This window comes from Balaenoptera physalus (assembly GCF_965194825.1).
Source record: "Balaenoptera physalus genome assembly, chromosome: 20".
Classification (NCBI taxonomy): Eukaryota; Metazoa; Chordata; class Mammalia; order Artiodactyla; family Balaenopteridae; genus Balaenoptera; species Balaenoptera physalus.
In genome coordinates, this window is record NC_138901.1 from 50547031 (window position 1) to 50565446 (window position 18416).

General features: G+C 52.7%; 1 protein-coding gene across 3 annotated transcripts in view; it reads left to right on the top strand.

Annotated features, from left to right (window-relative positions):
* ABR (ABR activator of RhoGEF and GTPase) overlaps positions 1–18416 on the top strand; it is a 178573-nt gene that overhangs the window by 130478 nt on the left and 29679 nt on the right. For all 3 annotated transcript variants that reach the window (XM_082443417.1, XM_082443418.1, XM_082443419.1), the window contains 7 exons: positions 715–880; positions 4080–4202; positions 4562–4637; positions 5127–5231; positions 6153–6227; positions 8747–8844; positions 9249–9380. In XM_082443417.1, the coding sequence (XP_082299543.1) occupies positions 715–880; positions 4080–4202; positions 4562–4637; positions 5127–5231; positions 6153–6227; positions 8747–8844; positions 9249–9380 (775 nt within the window). The remainder of the gene's footprint in view (positions 1–714; positions 881–4079; positions 4203–4561; positions 4638–5126; positions 5232–6152; positions 6228–8746; positions 8845–9248; positions 9381–18416) is intronic.

Here is an 18416-nt window from a genome sequence, read left to right on the forward strand (position 1 = left end):
GTGGGGGCTACTCTTTGTTGTGGTGCACGGGCTTCTCATTGCGGTGGCTTCTCTTGTTGCGGAGCACGGGCTCTAGGCACACGGGCTTCAGTAGTTGTGGCTCGCGGGCTCTAGAGCGCAGGCTCAGTAGTTGTGGCACACGGGCTTAGTTGCTCCACGGCATGTGGGATCTTCCCAGACCAGGGCTCGAACCCGTGTCCCCTGCATTGGCAGGCGGATTCTTAACCACTGCGCCACCAGGGAAGTCCCTTGGATGTGGCTTTATAATCCTCAACTCAGTATCCCATGTGACCTCTATTGATAAAAGTTGGCATTCAAAATAGCATCTGTATTCTATCTCTAGCCTAGAAGATAATGAATATAAGCTAAGTATAGATAGGCTAGAAGGGAAGGAAGAGTGTGGGATGGGGAACAGGAAAGCATGAGACCACTCTTGCTCATACCCTAGAGGTTTGGGCTGTTTAGGAACATCAGTTGTTCTGGGCCAGAAGAATGGCAGGCCCAAGGTCCAGAGCCCTTACTGCTGCCTGACCCTAGAACCCAACTGTCATTATTCCACGAGTGTTTCCTGATTAGGCTCCTCAAGGAGGGGAATCGTTCTTGCCTGTGATGAGTTCTTAGTAAATCCCTTTCAAGTGGTGTTTGGTTCCAGCAGTTCAGGCCTGAAGATCCAAATTCCTCTCTGGCTCACATCTCCCTCTGACTTGTTTGCAGGAAGCACCAGCAATATGACTGCAAATGGTACATCCCCCTGGCTGACCTAGTGTTTCCATCCCCTGAGGAGTCTGAGGCCAGTCCCCAGGTGCACCCCTTCCCAGACCACGAGCTGGAGGACATGAAAATGAAGATCTCTGCCCTTAAGAGTGAAATCCAGAAGGAGGTAAGCAGAGCCTGGCATCAGCTGGGGCAGGGAAGTTGGCCATTTTTATTGGGGCCCTTTGAACTGGGTGTGCCAGGGAGGTGGAGGGAGGGGAAGTGGTAAGGTTTGGGAGTCTGACAAGTGAGGCAGGATGTAAGAGTGGGAGGCCTTTCTTTATAGTCTTCAAGATACATTTATGTGCCCAGGGAAAGACTCTAACCATGACAGATTAGCACTGAGCATATGGAGGGCGGGCCAAGGAGTCAGTGCTCAGAATTCAGTGGGGTTAATTATGGGACGTTTCCTGGGGAACAGTGTATGCCAAACACTGCAGAATAGGAAAGCAAGAGAAGAAAAAGTCCTTCTTAAGGAAAAGCAAGATGTATGCAAGAGAAAGGACTTGGGAGGCCCCTCAGAAATGGACAGATCAAGTCGGCAAATAAATAACAGAGGGGGCCTTGAATATCACATGATCTAAAAATGCACAGAAGCTTGTGTCCTGACAGAGAACTGAGATTCTGTCAAACACACATGGGACATTCACAGACATTTATCATGTATTAGGCTGCATAGGAAATCTCAAATTGAAAAGATAAAATGATAGTGTACTGGTCATGTTCACAAACTACAGTGCAGTAAAATTAGAAATTAACAACTAGAATATAGTTAAATATATGCCTGGGAAGTTAAACTTTCAAGATAAAGAGGAAATCAAAATGGAAACTGCAAACTGTTTAGACCTGCATGAAAATGAGAGCACTCCATGTCAAAACCCATGGGATGTAGCCAAAGTGCTCTTTAGAGGACAATGGATAGCCTTTAATTCATGTATTTGAAAACAGTGGCTAGAGGAAAGCACCTTCCAGGCAGAGCCTTCCGCACGAATGGAAGGAAGAGCGTGGAGGGGCTTGGTTGGTTGGCCTGGTCTCTCCTCTTCACCCATCCAGGCTCGGCCTTAGGCCTAACCTCACCTGATGACCCTTCCCTGATGTCTCCCTGCTACAGTCTGGGTTGGGTGCCCGGCTTCCTGGTTCCAGACGTTTACCTCTTTGCTTGGCTTTGTTGGTACTGAATTAAAATTGCACGCTCTGCTTTCTCTTTTCCCCACTAGAATTTCAGCTCTAGTGAGGGGGCTATTTTCTTCAGTCCTATGCCCTAGTACTTAGCACGTAATAAATAGGTGCTTTGGGAACAATTGTTGAGAAATACATGACCAAATGGCCTCTGAGGATTCTTTAAACCCAGATATCTCTCTTTGAACAGGGGAGAGGAAGACCATAGTAATAACCCCAGGGATGTTTGTTTCAGGGGAATGTCCTAGGGCTGAGGGTCAGACTGCGGGTGCATCTGCCCGGAGGGAGTCCCCTGACAAGCACAGGTGTCCTCCTCCTGAACAGCCAGGCTCACCCTGCCTCGGTGGAGCCTGTTTCCCCATCAGGCTCTGTCCAGCACCCCCACTTCAGGGGCATCCTGCATGCATGTTTCTCACCCGGTCCTGGGAGCAGCAGGCTTTGTGCCCTCCGTCCTTCCCCGGGTGTGCAGACATGGCCTTCTGCTTAGCTGAATCTGTGCTTACACACCTCTACCGGCTGCTGGCTGCAGGGGTGTGCCAGATGCTTCACAGACCTCCTTATCCAGTGGAGAATGAAGACATTCCTGTGTGTGACCACAGCATGTGACACAACATGATAAGAGTCACTGGAGAGGCACAGTGTTGTTCTCTGAGTCACAAAAGAAGCAGCAATTTATTCTTTAATAATATTTTTTAAACACAATTTTTTTCTAATCACCAGTGTAACACTGGCTTATTATAACAAGAAATGCTCACAATATCAAAGTGTATAGAGTAGAACTGATCATCACCCCCCCCATTATCAACAGTTTGAGGTGTATTCTTCTAGACTCTTCTATGCTTATACGTGTGTGTATATATATGTATTTTCTAATGAGATTAGACTACACGTGCTGTTTTGCAATTTAATCTATCAGATCCTTTTTAACAGCTGCATCCTCTCGTGTTGCTCAACTACATGACAACGTATTTGAGTCTTTAGCTTGTTTCTCGTTCTTTAATCTGCACTCATATTTCCCTCCGGTAGACTCCCTACAAGTGGGATGTCTGGGGCAGAGGGTTTGTGCATTTCATTACCAGATTTCCTTCTGAAAAGTTTGCATCCGATCATGTTCTCCCCAGCATTGTGTCACAGTCACTGTTCCCCCACACTGTCACAGCGCCAGCTGTGAGCAATTGTCACAATTTTGCCAGTCTAGTGGGTAAAAAAAAATGCTGCAGAGATGCATTCTAACTGTGGAGCTTGAGGATGGTGTTGGAACAGAGACATGAAACATGATAGCAGTTAATAAAAGGAAAGGGATCCTTTATAAAATATAAACTTGAAAAACTGGAGGAGAAGGGAACACTGACTGAGAGGGGGAACAGCTTGTTAGAGAACAGGGATAATAATAGCGTGATGCTGGGGTGGAGGGTGCAGGGGGCGTGTGGCGGGACATCGGCTGGACATGGAAGCTGGAACCCAGCCAGGGGAGGCCCCGTGTGCCAGGCCAGAGGTGGGGTCTTTATGCTGAAAGGTGTCTGCAGTTTTTAAGCAGGGTGTCTCAGTGGTACCCGGGATTTAATTTATGGAGATGACTGAGTGACAACTCAGAGATGCTGATGCCACTGGAAGATTTTTATTACTTATATTTATTTTATTACTTATAGTTTCCAAGAGAAGGGGGCGTGCCATGTGGGAAAGCACCAGGTTCGGTCAAGAGGCAGAAGGAGCGTGGGGAGTGCATGGCCCAGAGCCTGGATTGTGTTTTCCACAGGAAACAACTTAGGACCGGCTAGTTTGAATAAGACAGCAGGCTCTGGGCTAGAGTAGTGGTGTCTAGTTGCCCTGGGTTATCTAGGGCAGAGGAAATATTGGATTGTGTGTGAGTTAGTTAAAGGAGATGGTTGGAGGTGTGGATTCAAGATTGATTGGTCTACACATGAAAGACACACTCACAGAGGAGTCATTTACTAGCTTAGGATTTAGTATGTCCTGGGAGGAGCAGTTTTCTCTGTGGCTGGCCCCCCAAGACATCAAATCATCATAAAATATAGAAAAGGGAAAAAAAATGATGACTACACAGGGGAATGTTGTACATAGAGCTACTGGGTGAGAAGTGGAGTCTGAGTGTGAAGAGAACCGTCTGTGCCCTCTGTCCCCTGCAGAAAGCCAACAAAGGACAGAGCCGGGCCATCGAGCGCCTGAAAAAGAAGATGTTTGAGAATGAGTTCTTGCTGCTGCTCAATTCCCCCACAATCCCATTTCGGATCCACAATAGGAATGGAAAGGTCAGAAGGGCGGGGATGGAACAGAGACAGTTCCCTTCCTCGGTCCAGGGCTGCCCACTCTCTATAGCTCCTGGCCCTGACCCGTGGGAATCAGGCCCCCAATTCCCAAGGAGGCTGCTGTGGCTCCAGCCCTGGACTCCCTCTCCCTGCTGGTGGGGAGCCAGTGCCCTCTGCTGGCCATCACTGGCACTGCCACTCCTGTCACCAGGCTTCTTAGGAGGAAGGCCTTCCTCCCAGCTGCCCTTCTCCAAGCCTAGAGGTACCTGGGTACAAAGGAGCTTCACTGTGGGCCCCAGGATCCAGAAATGTCCTTGGCCTGACTCTGGTCATCCTACTGAATTCTCTTCTCCTTTCTACAGAGCTACCTGTTCCTACTGTCCTCAGACTATGAGAGGTCAGAGTGGAGAGAAGCAATTCAGAAACTACAGAAGAAAGGTAAAGCCCTGCCCCAACTACGCTACCCTGATGGTGTCCATGGCAACAATGGGCCTTTTGCATTTCCAAGCATGTTCATGTCCAAAGTCTCCTCTTTAGCCCTCACAGTCACTCTGTAAAGTGCCAGGGCAGGTGGCACTTAATTGATGTTACTGATCAATTGAGACCCAAAGAATTTAGGTGATTTGCTTAAGGCATACGGTGAATTAGCAGTAGGACTGACCCAAAGCCCAGGGTTGTCCAGCTCTCTGTCTCTTGCTCTTGTTGTCTCGTACACACATTCATGAACCTCTCTAGTTAGACCCTCCAATTCTTACCCCTCTGACAGCACCCATGGCTATCCCCAGCTGAATGTCTACTCTCCCTCCCTGCCAGTGACCCACTCTGCCCCTAGAGCTCAGCTTTTTTCCTGCAGTAGCCCCCAAGGAAGAGCAGTAGGTCCTAGTGGACCTGTGGTGACATTCCCCTCTCTCTTGTCTCCTTCTACAGATCTCCAGGCCTTTGTCCTGAGCTCAGTGGAGCTCCAGGTGCTCACGGGATCCTGTTTCAAACTTAGGACTGTACACAACATTCCTGTCACCAGCAATAAAGACGGTAAGATCTGGAACCCGAGGTTACTCAAATCAGCAGGTCCAAGCCCCCAGGGCATTGCTGGGGCCTTGCACAAAGACCTAGCCAGACACTCGGCTACAAATGGCTGACCTCTGCTCCGCTGGGCTGGGAAGACTCAGTTGCCAGGTGCACAGAGAGTTTGAATAGGGGCTGTTCTCTGCTGAGTCTCCAGACAGCCCCAACTACTCCCTGGCCTCCTCTGGCTGGAGAGAAGACCTGGCGCCCTGGTGCACCGGGATTGTGTTGTTAATATGTTCCTGAGGTCGTCAGTTCATGGAAGCCAGTTCATGGGGCAGGGTGGTGGTGGAGGGGAAGGGTAGGTGGATGAGAGTAGTGTACGAGAAATACGGCTGAAAGTTTCCTGGGATCAGATCTTAGAAGGCCTTGAATGCCAAGCAAGGGAGTATATTGTTCAAGCTGAGGAGCCTGTGGGAGGTTCTGGAGCAGGGGAGGGGTTTGAAGGCAAGTTGTCCTCCACAGTGGGGGTCATCTGCCCCGTATGTCCCAAAGAGGAGGCGGAGCTGGACCTTCTCTTTGCTTGGCACAGAGTTACTTAATATCGGTTAATTTCAAATTTGGAAGGCTAAGCTGAGTCGGGCAGCCAGGGGATAGGCAGGATTCATGTGGGAGGGAAAGTGCCCCACGGGAAATGGGACGAAGTCCCTGGCCCAGGAGGAAGGTGTGGACTGGCCACCCAGGCTGAGTGGAGGGAGAAAGGAGCATCAGCTCACATTCCAGGAAGCAGTGGACTGTGGAAGCTTCTTCATCTGGCCACCAGGTGGTGCTGTGGGACCAAGGCACAGACTGTCTCACGCCCTTTCTGCATCCAACCAGCCTGGGGTGAGGAGGGGAAGAAGCAGGCCTCTCATCACCCCCTTCCCTGGGGCCTTTTCTCTCTTGCAGACGACGAGTCTCCAGGACTCTATGGCTTCCTCCATGTCATCGTCCACTCTGCCAAGGGGTTTAAACAGTCAGCCAGTAAGTACCCCTGACCACCAGCCCCAGGAAGAGGCTGGGTGGGCCATTGTTCATCCTTTCACAGAAAGTCCCTGTGGACCCATTGCATAGGGCCTCCCACTACTCACCTGCTCTGCTCTTGTCTGCCCAGGCTGGGGCCCTGCCAGCTCCTTTGAGATGTGAGGCATTCCCCCAAAGGCCAGGAACCAGCTCCTCTTGGCAGGGGATCATCCCTGCCCTTTGTCTCCAAGGTCTGCTCTTCCCCAAGCCCTTCCCCACCCCCAGGTATCAGAAATACGGGGCTCCAATCCCACATCTGCCGATTACAAGCTGTGTGACCTTGGGCAAGTCTCTTAACCTCTCTGAGCCTCAGCTTTTTTCTCCATAAGAGGCAATCATGCTTGTTAATACGGACCTAAGAGCAGGCTTAAATATGACCTGTATGTGTAGTGCCAGCACACTGCCACACACACTTCTTTTTCCTTCTAAATCACCATCTACTACATCAGTGCAGTTCTTAGTATTTCACAAAATACAGTTCCATTTTTATCTAATTTTTCTCCCTGTAGGAATTTGTGAGTCCGTTAGACAGCTAATAGTTTCTCCCCATTTGCCAGATGAGAAAACTGAGTCACAGAGAGATAAAAGGACTTAACATCACGTAGGATCAGAAACCCAGGGCTCCTGACTCCTCTCACTCCCTCTTTTCCCCTCTGGCGGGTGAGATCTGCCCTTTGCCTCTCTCCCTGTAGTGCACCACGGAGACGTTATGCCATTGGCTCGCAAACAGTCATTTAATAAACATTCACTGTGAAGCCTGAATTCCTGCAGTAAATCTGCCTCCCCTCTCTGTGTTCCCATCACCCCAGGGCAGCACCTGTCATACTGTTTTGTCACTTAAAATTTGCCCTCCTGCTATGAGTTCTTAGAGAGCAGAAACCACATCTCCTTAATCCTTGGATGAACAGGAGCTCAGAATGCTGAACAAAGTAGTTTATTTCCAGACACCTACTGTGTGCCTCGGTCCCTTACTAGATACTGGAGAAAATGGAAATGTGGCCAGCGAGTGGATAGTGCTTGACACGTTCAAAGCCTTTTCAGGTGCGTTATCTGCTCTGATTCTCCTGGCATCCCTCTGAGGTCACTGATGCCATTCCCACTTGGCACACAAAGAGGCTGAGGCCCAGCAGGCTCCAGGGACTTTCCCAGGGTGGCCCAGTAGGGCACACAGGTGGTGGCATCAAATCCATGTCTTCTGACACTGAAGCCCACGTTTTTGCCTCTAGAGCAGCCCTTCTCTCAGTATGGCAGGACCACCACACTCATCACTCCAGGCTGTGCTGGTGGTACATGCGACAGCTTCCAGGACCCTCCCCAGACCCACAGAATCCCCTGGCGAGGGGGTGGCCCAGGAATATTCCTGGTCAGTCAGCTCCTTGGGGCTGTGACACACACCCAAGTCTGCAGCCCACTGAGCTGGACCAGGGCCCTCCCATCTCCTGGTGCCCAGATGTCTCATGCTTACTGTCTCTCTGCGTCCTTTTGGCTGGGATGGGCCTCAGGGAGCAGGCCCATTGGGGTGGGGCATCCCACTCCCCCAGAGCAGGGGTTTTACCTCTCAAACTGGGTCAGGGTGCTCAGACATGGGGTGAGGTGCTGCTACAGGGTCTCCCCTCACCTCCAGACAGTCCTCACCTTCTCCTTCCACCGGCCCCCTGACCCACGCAGACATTCATTCTGACTCGGGGAGTTAAACCTTGTGAATCTTGAGCCATGGCTTCTTGTCATAGTAAACTCGTTACGTTAGGCCTAGGGTGCAGGCACCGTCATCATTCCTGACTTACAGGTGAGAGCAGTAAGGCACAGAGGGTAGGTGGTTTGTGCAGCGCTGGGATTTGACACGGACAGTCTGACTGCAAAGCCCTTCCTTTTATCCCAGGAACTATCCCCTGGCCCCTGACAAAGGGTTCACTCATAGCAGAATCAGTTAAGGGGCACTTGACGCCCCTCCATCTCTCAGCCACCCAGACGCGTCCCTGCTCCGATGGAGACCAGGGTGCGTTAGGCCTTCTGCATTATTCGCCTGTTCACCTGCGCCCACATCCTGTTGTGCTCGGATACCCGGTTACATCTAGTCTCTGTCACACCCAGCTAGAGACAACTCAGGGATGGCTGTACCCGCTCTCCCCTCTGTAGGAAAGCCCTTCTGATGGAGGACGGCCCAGCTGGGCAGCTCCTGGGGCCTGGGAGGGGCACTTATGTCCATCCTCTGACCTCTGCCCCTCGCCTCATGATTCACACTGCAGAGGATTGGCTGTAGTACCCCAAAGCCACCCTCCAACACACACCATTACCCTGGGAAACAACCTTGGCACCACCCATGGAGGGGAAGGCTGCCAGGGCCTGAGCCCGGGAGGGAGTGTGCGGATTTGCAGACCGCCCATGGGGATGCTGGGGGGACCGATGAGTGATCCCCCTTTCCCTCCCGGGTACCTGAGCCTCGGGCCTCACTCGGTGTGTCTCTGCCTGTCCCCCCGCAGACCTGTACTGTACCCTGGAGGTGGATTCCTTTGGCTACTTTGTCAGCAAAGCCAAAACCAGGGTGTTCCGGGACACAACAGAGCCCAAGTGGGACGAGGTGAGTGGAGGGGCTGGTGTCCCCATGGGGACCCCTGGGCTTGTTCCCCACCATGCCCATCCCACTCCTGGTGCTCATGTTCTATTGGCTGGTCCGGGACAGCCAAGCCTGCTGTTGAGCCAGCTCTGTCCCTCTGACCCCTCTGCCCTCCCCTCCCTGCTCATCTGGCTCTGATCTCGGGTTTGTATCTAGACACGGCGTTACAGCTCAAGTCCTAACCTCCACTTCCTCAGTGATTTGGAGGCCTCTGGAGCTCCAGAGAATGAGGACGCTGCTCCAGCCCTCATGACGTGGTCCTCACAGGCCCACCTCACCCCCTCTCACCCTTGCAAAGGTGGGGTGAGAAGCCATTGGGAAGCCAGGTCAGCCTTGGAGGTTCAGGACCCTGTCCCATCTTTCCCCAGGAGTTCGAGATTGAGCTGGAGGGGTCTCAGTCCCTGAGGATCCTGTGCTACGAGAAGTGCTATGACAAGACCAAGGTCAACAAGGACAACAACGAGATCGTGGACAAGATCATGGGCAAAGGGCAGATCCAGGTGAGAGGCAGGCACAGCCAGGGCACCAAGGCAAGGCTCGGGGAGCTGTGAGGAGGTGGTGCCAGTGGGGAAGGCGTCCTTCTCCTCCACCTTCTTGGTCAGGGTGATTGGCCTTTTGTGACTTGGGTTCAAAGCTGTTCTGAGAAACGTTTCCCGAGGTGGTTATTCTCCCCTGCTGGAGATGGTGTCTTATTCCAGCCCCAGAAGCCCACGTGTGCCTGGTTCCTTGGGCTTCCACATCTGGTGCCAGTGGGTCATCCACACTCCTGCAGGACGGGCTACAAGGATGACAGCTACCTTTGTTTTCACATCCCATCTTTAGCCTACTAGTGGCTTTTTCCAGGAACACTGTGTTAAGAAGGATTCTGAGGCTGTATCCATGAGAGCTGTGTTGGATTAGCCCTGTGTGCCGTGGGAGGAGTGAGACCCCAAGCATTTGCCACTGGACTGGAAGGGCTTAGGATCCAACTGAGTTGCTGGGGGCTGGTCTCTGACCTGTTGCTAGGGTTGCTGGGCTTTACTCACCTGTGCCAGGAGTTCATTGGCTTAGGGTGGGTCCTGTGGTACGAGCAGGGGCAGATCCTGAGTCAGGGTAAGAGTATATATGCCTCCGCTGCGTCTTTCGGTGCCTTACAAATGTACAGAGGGAAAAAGGCTTTGTTTGCAGCCTGTGTCTTTGGAAATTCTGCCAGTTTTGAAGACGGCTGCTATTCACTTACCTGTCGAGGGGATGCAGGGTTGGAGGGGTGACCTTCAGTGTGGAGCTATCCACATTCCATCTGGCACCTTGTATGGCCTCATGCTTTTGACACAAGTAGCCTGCTTTGGGTGTGGATTCTGTGACCCTGCAATCAAAGGAAATGCCGTTGAGCCGTGGGCCTTGGGTACTCTAGGTTTCTTTTTTTTTTTAATTAATTAATTATTTTTTTAAAACGTCTTTATTGGAGTATAATTGCTTCACAATGGTGTGTTAGTTTCTGCTTTATAACAAAGTGAATCAGCTATACATATACATATAGGCTTCTTAACGATTGCCCCAGGTGTGATCTGGGTGCGGGGAGTAGAATGAGGCTTTTTCGCAGGAAGCATTTGTTCTCTGATGCACTGTTGAGGCTGCAGAGTTTGGTACCTGACTCTTGGCTGGGTGTCCTTGGTGGCAGTGTCCCCTTGGGGACTTGCGTGCCCCCCCCACCCCGACCCCGTCTCAGGCTCCTGTGTGTGAACAAGGGAGATGGCACCATTCAGTGGGGGCCCAGCCATCTGCCTCATGTCACCCCATGTTCCTGAGCACATCCCTTCTTAATGCTGGGGACCTGCACCTCGCTCTTCAGCACCGTCGCCAGGGAGATAGTGCTGCCAGGCAACCACGAGCCGGTCCTTCATTATTTAGGAAATGGGAGCTGATGAGAGTGAGCTCTAGATTCAGTCCCGGGAAGCTACTTCCTGCAGGGAAGAGGACCGGGAGGCCCATCTCCACATCCCTGGGCCGGCCCGTCCAGCCTCAGGAGATACCCAGCCAAGAAGCATGACCGGTGGCCACGCCCCCGGGTCATTTAGTGGCTGCAGAATGAAAGAGTTTAAAAGGGTGTCCTGGGCAGCCAGCTCAGTAAGCACCGTGGGCGCCAAACCCCCAGACCCCGGATTCCAGGGCTTGAAGGCATTGTCCCCACCTGGACTTGCAGCCCTGTTGCTTCCCTCCTTCGCACTGCTGTCAGCTGCACGGGCCCCAGGGGAAACACACCATAAATCATTACATCTTGGAGACAGGAGCAGATGGAGGCGGTGGGGGAAGGGGAGGAAGCCAGGTTATGTTTGGCAAAGCAGAAAGCACAGTCTGGTAAGGAAAATGTTTCTGTGTTTAAGCTTCGAGGAATGTTAAATGCCTGGGAGTGGATATTAAAAGAAACACAAACCTTCCTGCTGCCAGCTGACCTGGGCCTGTGAGCCTCCAGTTCAGAGACAGCATCCTCTGGAGGGCTGTGAAGTTTCCCAGCCCTCAACTCCCCAAGGCCCAGGCCTTGCCCTCAGATGTGGAGCTGTCTTGCCCTCCTTCCTGTGGATCAGAGGGCGGGCTGTCCCCACCAGGGGTGTGCCATGCCTTGTAAAGTCCTCTCACCCTGGGACTACCCTCGGAGCCACCCAGGATGACCGGGCTGGGTTGGAGAGACTGCACTGAACCCCACGGAGCCACAGAACCGTCTGTTCCCACAGCCCACTCCCACCTCCCCTCCCACCTCGTGCCCAAGGAAGGGAATTGGCACCAGCCTCTGGCACTCGGTTCTGCTCCCCTTCAGCAGGCGCCGAGGATGGAGCTAAAGGTAGCCTCACAGCAGGGGCCAAGTCCTTGGGGATGTTCAGGTGGCCTGAAAGAAAGGCAGGGGCAGAAGGCCCACTCCTGTCGCTCCCACTTCTTCCTAAGCCTATCCTCCCTCAGCTCATCTAGAGAACAGCGAGGGATCCCGCCTCCTAAGCTCCAGGCATTTGCTCCAAAATGAGTCTCCGTCTCTGGGTTGGCCTCATGTGGCAGTGGGGGCAGGGACCCTGGAGCGGCAGGCTGGGGGTGAGGAAGGGGCAGCATTTAGTGACAGACAAATGGCAGCGCTAATCACCAACATGTGTGTCCAGCACTTGTGCTCTTGGAGGCCCGTTCCCAAATGTTCTCATGTGATCCTTGCAACAGCTCTGTGAGGAAAAGGATGGTCGTATCCACCCCATTTTATAGATGAGGACACTGAGGCCTGGTGCCTCCGCTGACGGTGTGCAGGGAAGGCGCTGCTCTCTCCTCTGTGCTGTGTCTCCACGGCCCAGGCCTTCCTCAGGGAATCCCTCAGCCTGGGTGAAGGGCAGTGCATGGCTAGTGGCCTGGAGAAGGAGCTGGGGCGATTTCCCAGCCCTGCATCCCTCTTTATCCTTTGTCTGGAGTCCTCTTACCTCCCGGCAGGGGACGTTTCTGCCTGGTGTACCTGGAAGGAAGCAGAATGAGTGTGCGTGGAAAAGAGTCAGGGGAGGGGGACTTCCTCTGCTTCTGCAGTGTGCCCGTCACGGACTGGCTGCTCTGAGGTGCAGGGGCCTGGCCTCAAGGAATCTACTGCCAGACTGGAAAGGCAAGAGTATCGATATATGCCACGCCACTAGGGAACAAGGCAAGATGCCAATAACGATGCTGGAGATGGTGGTGGTGCTGCGGCTGATGATGGTGGGGGTGGGGTGGGGGGTGGTCACATCAGAGAGCTTTCCGTGAGCCCGCGCTGGGCTAACGCTCACAGCTGTTACCCCGGGGATCTTCGCAGTACCCTACGGGGTAGGGAAGTTATCACAGTTTTTTTTTTTTAATTTTTATTTTATTTATTTATGGCTGTGTTGGGTCTTCGTTTCTGTGTGAGGGCTTTCTCTAGTTGCGGCAAGCAGGGGCCACTCTTCATCGCGGTGCACGGGCCTCTCACTATCGCGGCCTCTCTTGTTGCGGAGCACAGGCTCCAGACGCGCAGGCTCAGTAATTGTGGCTCACGGGCCTAGTTGCTCCGTGGCATGTGGGATCTTCCCAGACCAGGGCTCGAACCCGAGTCCCCTGCATTGGCAGGCAGATTCTCAACCACTGCACCACCAGGGAAGCCCGTTATCACAGTTTTAAAGATGAGAAAGCTGAGGCACGAAAGGGTTAAGGAACCTGCCCAAGGCCAGGCAGCCAGCGGGTAGGAGAGCCCGGAGTCTCCAGAGCCCCTGCCTTGCCCTCTCCTGGGCAAGCCTCCCACTGTTCCCTGCATAATAAGATGGAAACTTGTGCTGCAGGAATTCAAACAAGGAGGGATCATTGTGGGCTGGAGTTAGGGAGGCTTCCAGGAGGAGGTGGAGTGAGGGATTTGAGAGCACTGGGTTTTTTAAATTCCAAAAGCAGTGTTTATATTAGAAAGAGAATTGCAATAATAATAATGAGACTTGAAACATAATCACTAACCATCCCTACTCCCACTCCTCTGAAACAGCCATCTTATTTTGTGCCTTTTCCCTTCCTCAGGTATACAGATTTTTATATGGTTTTAATGATGGTGCGTATTTTGTCTTATTTTTCTGTTTTCAAGTAACATTACCATAAACCCCCTTTTTTCTAGGTCTGAATGTAGTCTTTACAATTACCTTTTTTGTTACATTGTCAGAAGTACTTTATAAAAATCATTTACGTAATGGCCAGCGCATTAATTGCCGTTTTTAAGGCTCTGTTATTCTAGCAAGGTGGGCAGGCTCTGGATCAGCAGAAAGCAGTGGGGTGGGCATTCTGGGGGAAGGGCCCACGTGGCCCAGAGCAGGGAGGGAGGCAGGAATGCACAGGGAGTGTCCCAGGAAATTCAGGATCCCGCCTGCCCTGAGCTGGAGGGGTTGTGGGCAGTGCAAGTAAGAGGGAGGTTGAAGGAATGAATGAAAGAAGACGGATCGGTAGGGTTATAGCCAGAAGGAATCCTGGAGGGCATTTCATCCAATCCTGTTTTGAGGGGAGAAGGAAACTGAGACCAGAAAGGGTGAGTGACATTGCCACAGTCACACAGCTCATTAGTGGTTGAGCAAAGGCTCCAGATTCGGGATCTTGATCCCAGTTTGGTGGTGCTTGGTCAGCTGCTGGGCAAATGAGTGAACGGCGCAGGGGGAGACCTGGATGTCAGCCTGTGACTGCAAATTTGTCACTGCAAATTTAGTAGAAGATCCCACCAGCTTGGTGCATTTCTGAGCCCTCCCTTCCCTCCCCAGACCTCCAGCTTCTCCATCCAGGCCACCCCACACTGTCTGCTTCCTCCTTGCTGCCCCGCCCCTGCCCGGCCCAGGAACCCCTCAGCCAAGAGGCCCCCCCTTCCTCTGCCTTGGCTCCCTGGCCCTAGGAGACTCCTGTATGTTTATCCCAGTCTATTTCCAACCATGCTGCTCCGGGCTCCAGATGTGCTGTCCCCAACTGGGACCTACTCGCTGGCTGATTAGCATATTCCCAGGATCCAGCCCTTGTTGACTGGCTGGGCCAGAGGGGAGAGTTCTCCCTGAGGACTTCACAGCTCAGTTCCTGCCACTGACTTCAGACTAGAGAGGGGTCTGAGACCTAGGATCCCCTTCTTGCCCCTGCTCCCCCCCCTTCCCAGCTCAGCCACAAGCCTGGGGACGGGCCCCCAACCTTCGGCCCTGTTCCCCCTGGTGGGAGGCAGCTACACTTTCCTATGAGCCTGCTGGGGGGGGGGTCCCCTGGGGCATAGGAGAGCTCAAGACCCTGGGGTGAGCTGGGGCAGGGTTCCAGGCCAAGAAGGAAGTTCTAGCTGTCCTAATGCCTGGAGTGGTAACTCCCCCTCACTCCCTCCACGCCATCCCCCCATTGCAACATTTAGGCCCGTTGGGAGCCTCGCCCTCTGTCCTCTTCCCATCTGGAGCCTGGAGCCTGTGTCTGAAGGGGAAAGGAGGGTGATTTCTTTGACATTCTTGACCTGGCCATTTGAAAGCTTGTGAGAGGTCAGAGCTATTAGAAATGACACTCAGAAGTAGGTCATGAAGGCCAGTCTCCTGCCTTCAGGACTTGGGTGTGTTCTCAGAGCCCAGATTGGTACATCTGACAATATCTAGACCTTATTTTTTTGTTCAACTGTGGTGAAGTATATATACCATGAAATTTACCATTTTCATAATTTTTAGGTTTACAATTCAGAGGCATTAATTAAGTACATTCACATTGTTGTGCAACCGTCACCACCATCCATCTCCAGAACTTTTCATCTTCCCAAACGGAACCTCCATACCCATTAAACAGTAACTTTCCATTCCTCCTCCCCCAGCCCCTGGCAACCAGCATTCTACTTTCTATGAATTTGATGATTTCTGGGTACCTCGTGTAAATGGAATCCTGCAATACTTATCCTTTTGTGATTAGCTTACTTCACTTAGCACAATGTGTTTAAGGTTCATCTATGTTGTATGGCAGCGTGTGTCAGAATTTCCTTCCTTTTTAAGGCTGCATAACATTATATGTATAGATCACATTTTGTTTATCCATTCATCCATCAATGGACATTTGGGTTGTTTCCGCCTTAGACTTTCTTACTTTTAAGTGAGGAGAAGAGCATGGTCTCTGAGGATGGAGACTTCTTAGCCTCCTTCCCTCCAGACCCAGGGTTACCACACCCCCTCCCCCACCCCTGGTTGCTCATCTCTCTCCAGCTGTAACAGAGATCAGGCCCCCAAATCCCCAGGACACAACTGGTCACCATTACCCTCTTTTTAAGATTTTATTTTATTTAGTTATTTATTTTATTTAGTTATTTTTGGCTGAGTTGGGTCTTTGTTGCTGCGCGCGGGCTTTCTCTAGTTGTGGCGAGGGGGGCTACTCTTCGTTGCGGTGTGCGGGCTTCTCTTCGCAGTGGCTTCTCTTGTTGCAGAGCACGGGCTCTACACACGCGGGCTTCAGTAGCTGTGGCTCATGGGCTCCAGAGCACAGGTTCAGTAGTTGTAGCACACAGGCTTAGTTGTTCCACGGCATGTGGGATCTTCCCAGACCAGGGCTCGAACCTGTGTCCCCTGCAATGGCGGGTGGATTCTTAACCACTGCGCCACCAGGGAAGCCCTAGCCTTTTTTTTTTAATCAATATTTTGTTATTGAAGTATAGTTGATTTACAATGTTGTGTTAATTTCTGCTATACAGCAAATTGATTCAGTTATACATATATACACATTCTTTTTTTAATATTCTTTTCCATTGTGGTTTATCATAGGATATTGAGTATAGTTCTCTGTGCTATACAGTAGGACCTTGTTGTTTATCCATTCTACATGTAAAAGCTTACATCTGTCACCATTAGCCTCTTCTAGTTGAAGAAAACAGCTGACCCCCGCTGGCTTTCTCTCCCCCGGGTTAGGCATCCCTGTCTCCTTGGCCCTCCTTTCCTAACTTGTTTGTCCTCCCCTCAGTCAGTGGTTTAGATAGATTGAGTGTGGAGTGCAGTTACCCTGACAGTGTAGGAAGAACACTGGGCTGAGGGTGGGAAAATGCATCCAGGTCCCTTGATCTTTGGAGGCCTCAGTTTCTTGATCTATTAAATGGGGGCAATTATCCCCACTCTGCCTCTATCACAGGCTTGTTGTGAGGCTCAAAGGATGGAATGTCCCTGAAAGAGCTGGTCAGTGCATATCCACGCTTTCACTAGTTTATTCCCGCATTTCTGTTTGTTGAACTCCCTCTAAGTGGCAGGCACTGTGTGGTGGATGCAAAGAATGAACAGGACCTCCCCGTGTAGTGAACAGAACAGAGGAGAATTGCGATCGTTCAGTCAGTGTTGAAGGGGCTTTGAGGCCAGACAGATCTGGGCTTCAGTCTAGCTTTCTCCATTCATTAGTTGGGTGAACAGGTTACTTTACCTCTCTGAGCCTCAGTTTCCTCATCTGTAAAACGGGCTGTAAAGAGAACAGAAGGGGAAAGTCCGTGAGGCCCTTGGCACAGGACCTGGCACAAGGCCTGTCCTTGTCTAGTGATGACAACCCTTTGCCCAAGCTGGCAGGTCCAGGTCCACTGTCCTCCGCCTTCCTGCAGGGATTCTGGGTGTAGCTTGTCAAGCAAACCCCCTTCCCAAAGGCTATCACCTGCAAGTGGCCCCTGTGTTTGGGCCTTAGGTTGGCTGAGGCTACATCTGTTTTCTTATGCTGTTGGAGTCAGACCAGCTTTGATGAACCGACCTTGGAGTGGGCAGGAGGTCAAGGTTGGGGCCTCACCACCTACCAGCCTGAGGTTTCCTGCTGTGCCCCCACCCACCCCCAGGCTGAGCAGCTCTGGGCTTGTCCCCCTCAGAGCCGTGTTCAGCTCGGTGTGGTGCGGTCTGGCCCAGAGCGAGTGATGAGCTGGGAACAAGGGGTCATTGTCAGCGGGAACTACTTCTGGTTTCAATTACTCTGCAGGGCATGAGGGAATTCGGAGTGAGCGCAGGTCAGGAGGCTGCTAGGGCAGGAGTCGAGGGCTTCCCCACCCCACGTCCCTCCCTCTGGCCCCCGAGGTGTCTGTTGTCCCCATTTGACTCTGCCCAAGGGTCAAGCATCCCAGCTTTACTGCCCTGGAGCTGGGATCTGGGGCGTTGGTCTGGTTGACCCAGAACCCCTTCTACTCTGGTTCCTCACAGCTGGTACCAGGAGTGCCTGGGTCCCTCCCTGGGTGGAACGACAGGGGACATTACCGGGTGTCCTTAACACCTTCTCCCATGCATCCTTCAGGCCACATCGACCACAGCCAGGCCCTGTCCCCTGAGAGTGGCCAGTTTTGACTCGGATGTGGGGGAAGGGCAGCTGTGAGAAAACCTTGCCTGCAGGGAGGCAGCTAGGCAGCTCCCCGCCCTGGGACTCCGCAGTGGCCATGCAGGGTGTGGCTTTCCAGCCTCTCCCCTGGAAGATGGACCCCTCCCCTGCCTTCAGCCTGGGCTGGGTGTGCACGTCCAAGGGAAACGTCTGCCTCGAGAGTCCGTGTTTTATATCCATGCTGCCTGCTGCTCTCAGCAGGTCCATGGGAGGCTCTTCCCTTCGCTGCCGTCATCACCACTGTGCCAGCCCAGAGGCACACGGGGAGGGACGGGGGCACCGGGACTGTTCCTCTCCCTGCCTCTGACACCACCTCCTCCCAGGGCCCAGGTGACTAGAGCTCTTTCAGACCCGTTCTCTGTCCAGTGCCTCACCTGCTGTCCCTCTTCAAGGCAGGTCTGGACGGCTCGGTTGTACTTGGAGAGCAGAGTGGGCAGCGGGATGCGGGAGAGCCAGGGGCAGGATCCTGCGAGGGGGGCCCGCCCTGCTGTGCAAAGGCCTTCCCAAACTTGTAGGACAACCTCTCTCTTCCGGCCCCCGCTCAGCCGCCTCCGTCTCCCGGGTGTTCCTGATCTGGGGAGCCTGGGCTCTGCCCAGGGGGCTCTGGAGACAGGAAGCATTGGGCAGGAAACAGACTGAGGTGCGGGTCTCCTCTGCCTCCTGCCCTGCGTGGGAATGCCCCCTTAGCAGGCAGGCGTGGTGCCCGCTCCCCCGGCTCACCTGGGAGAGGTGAG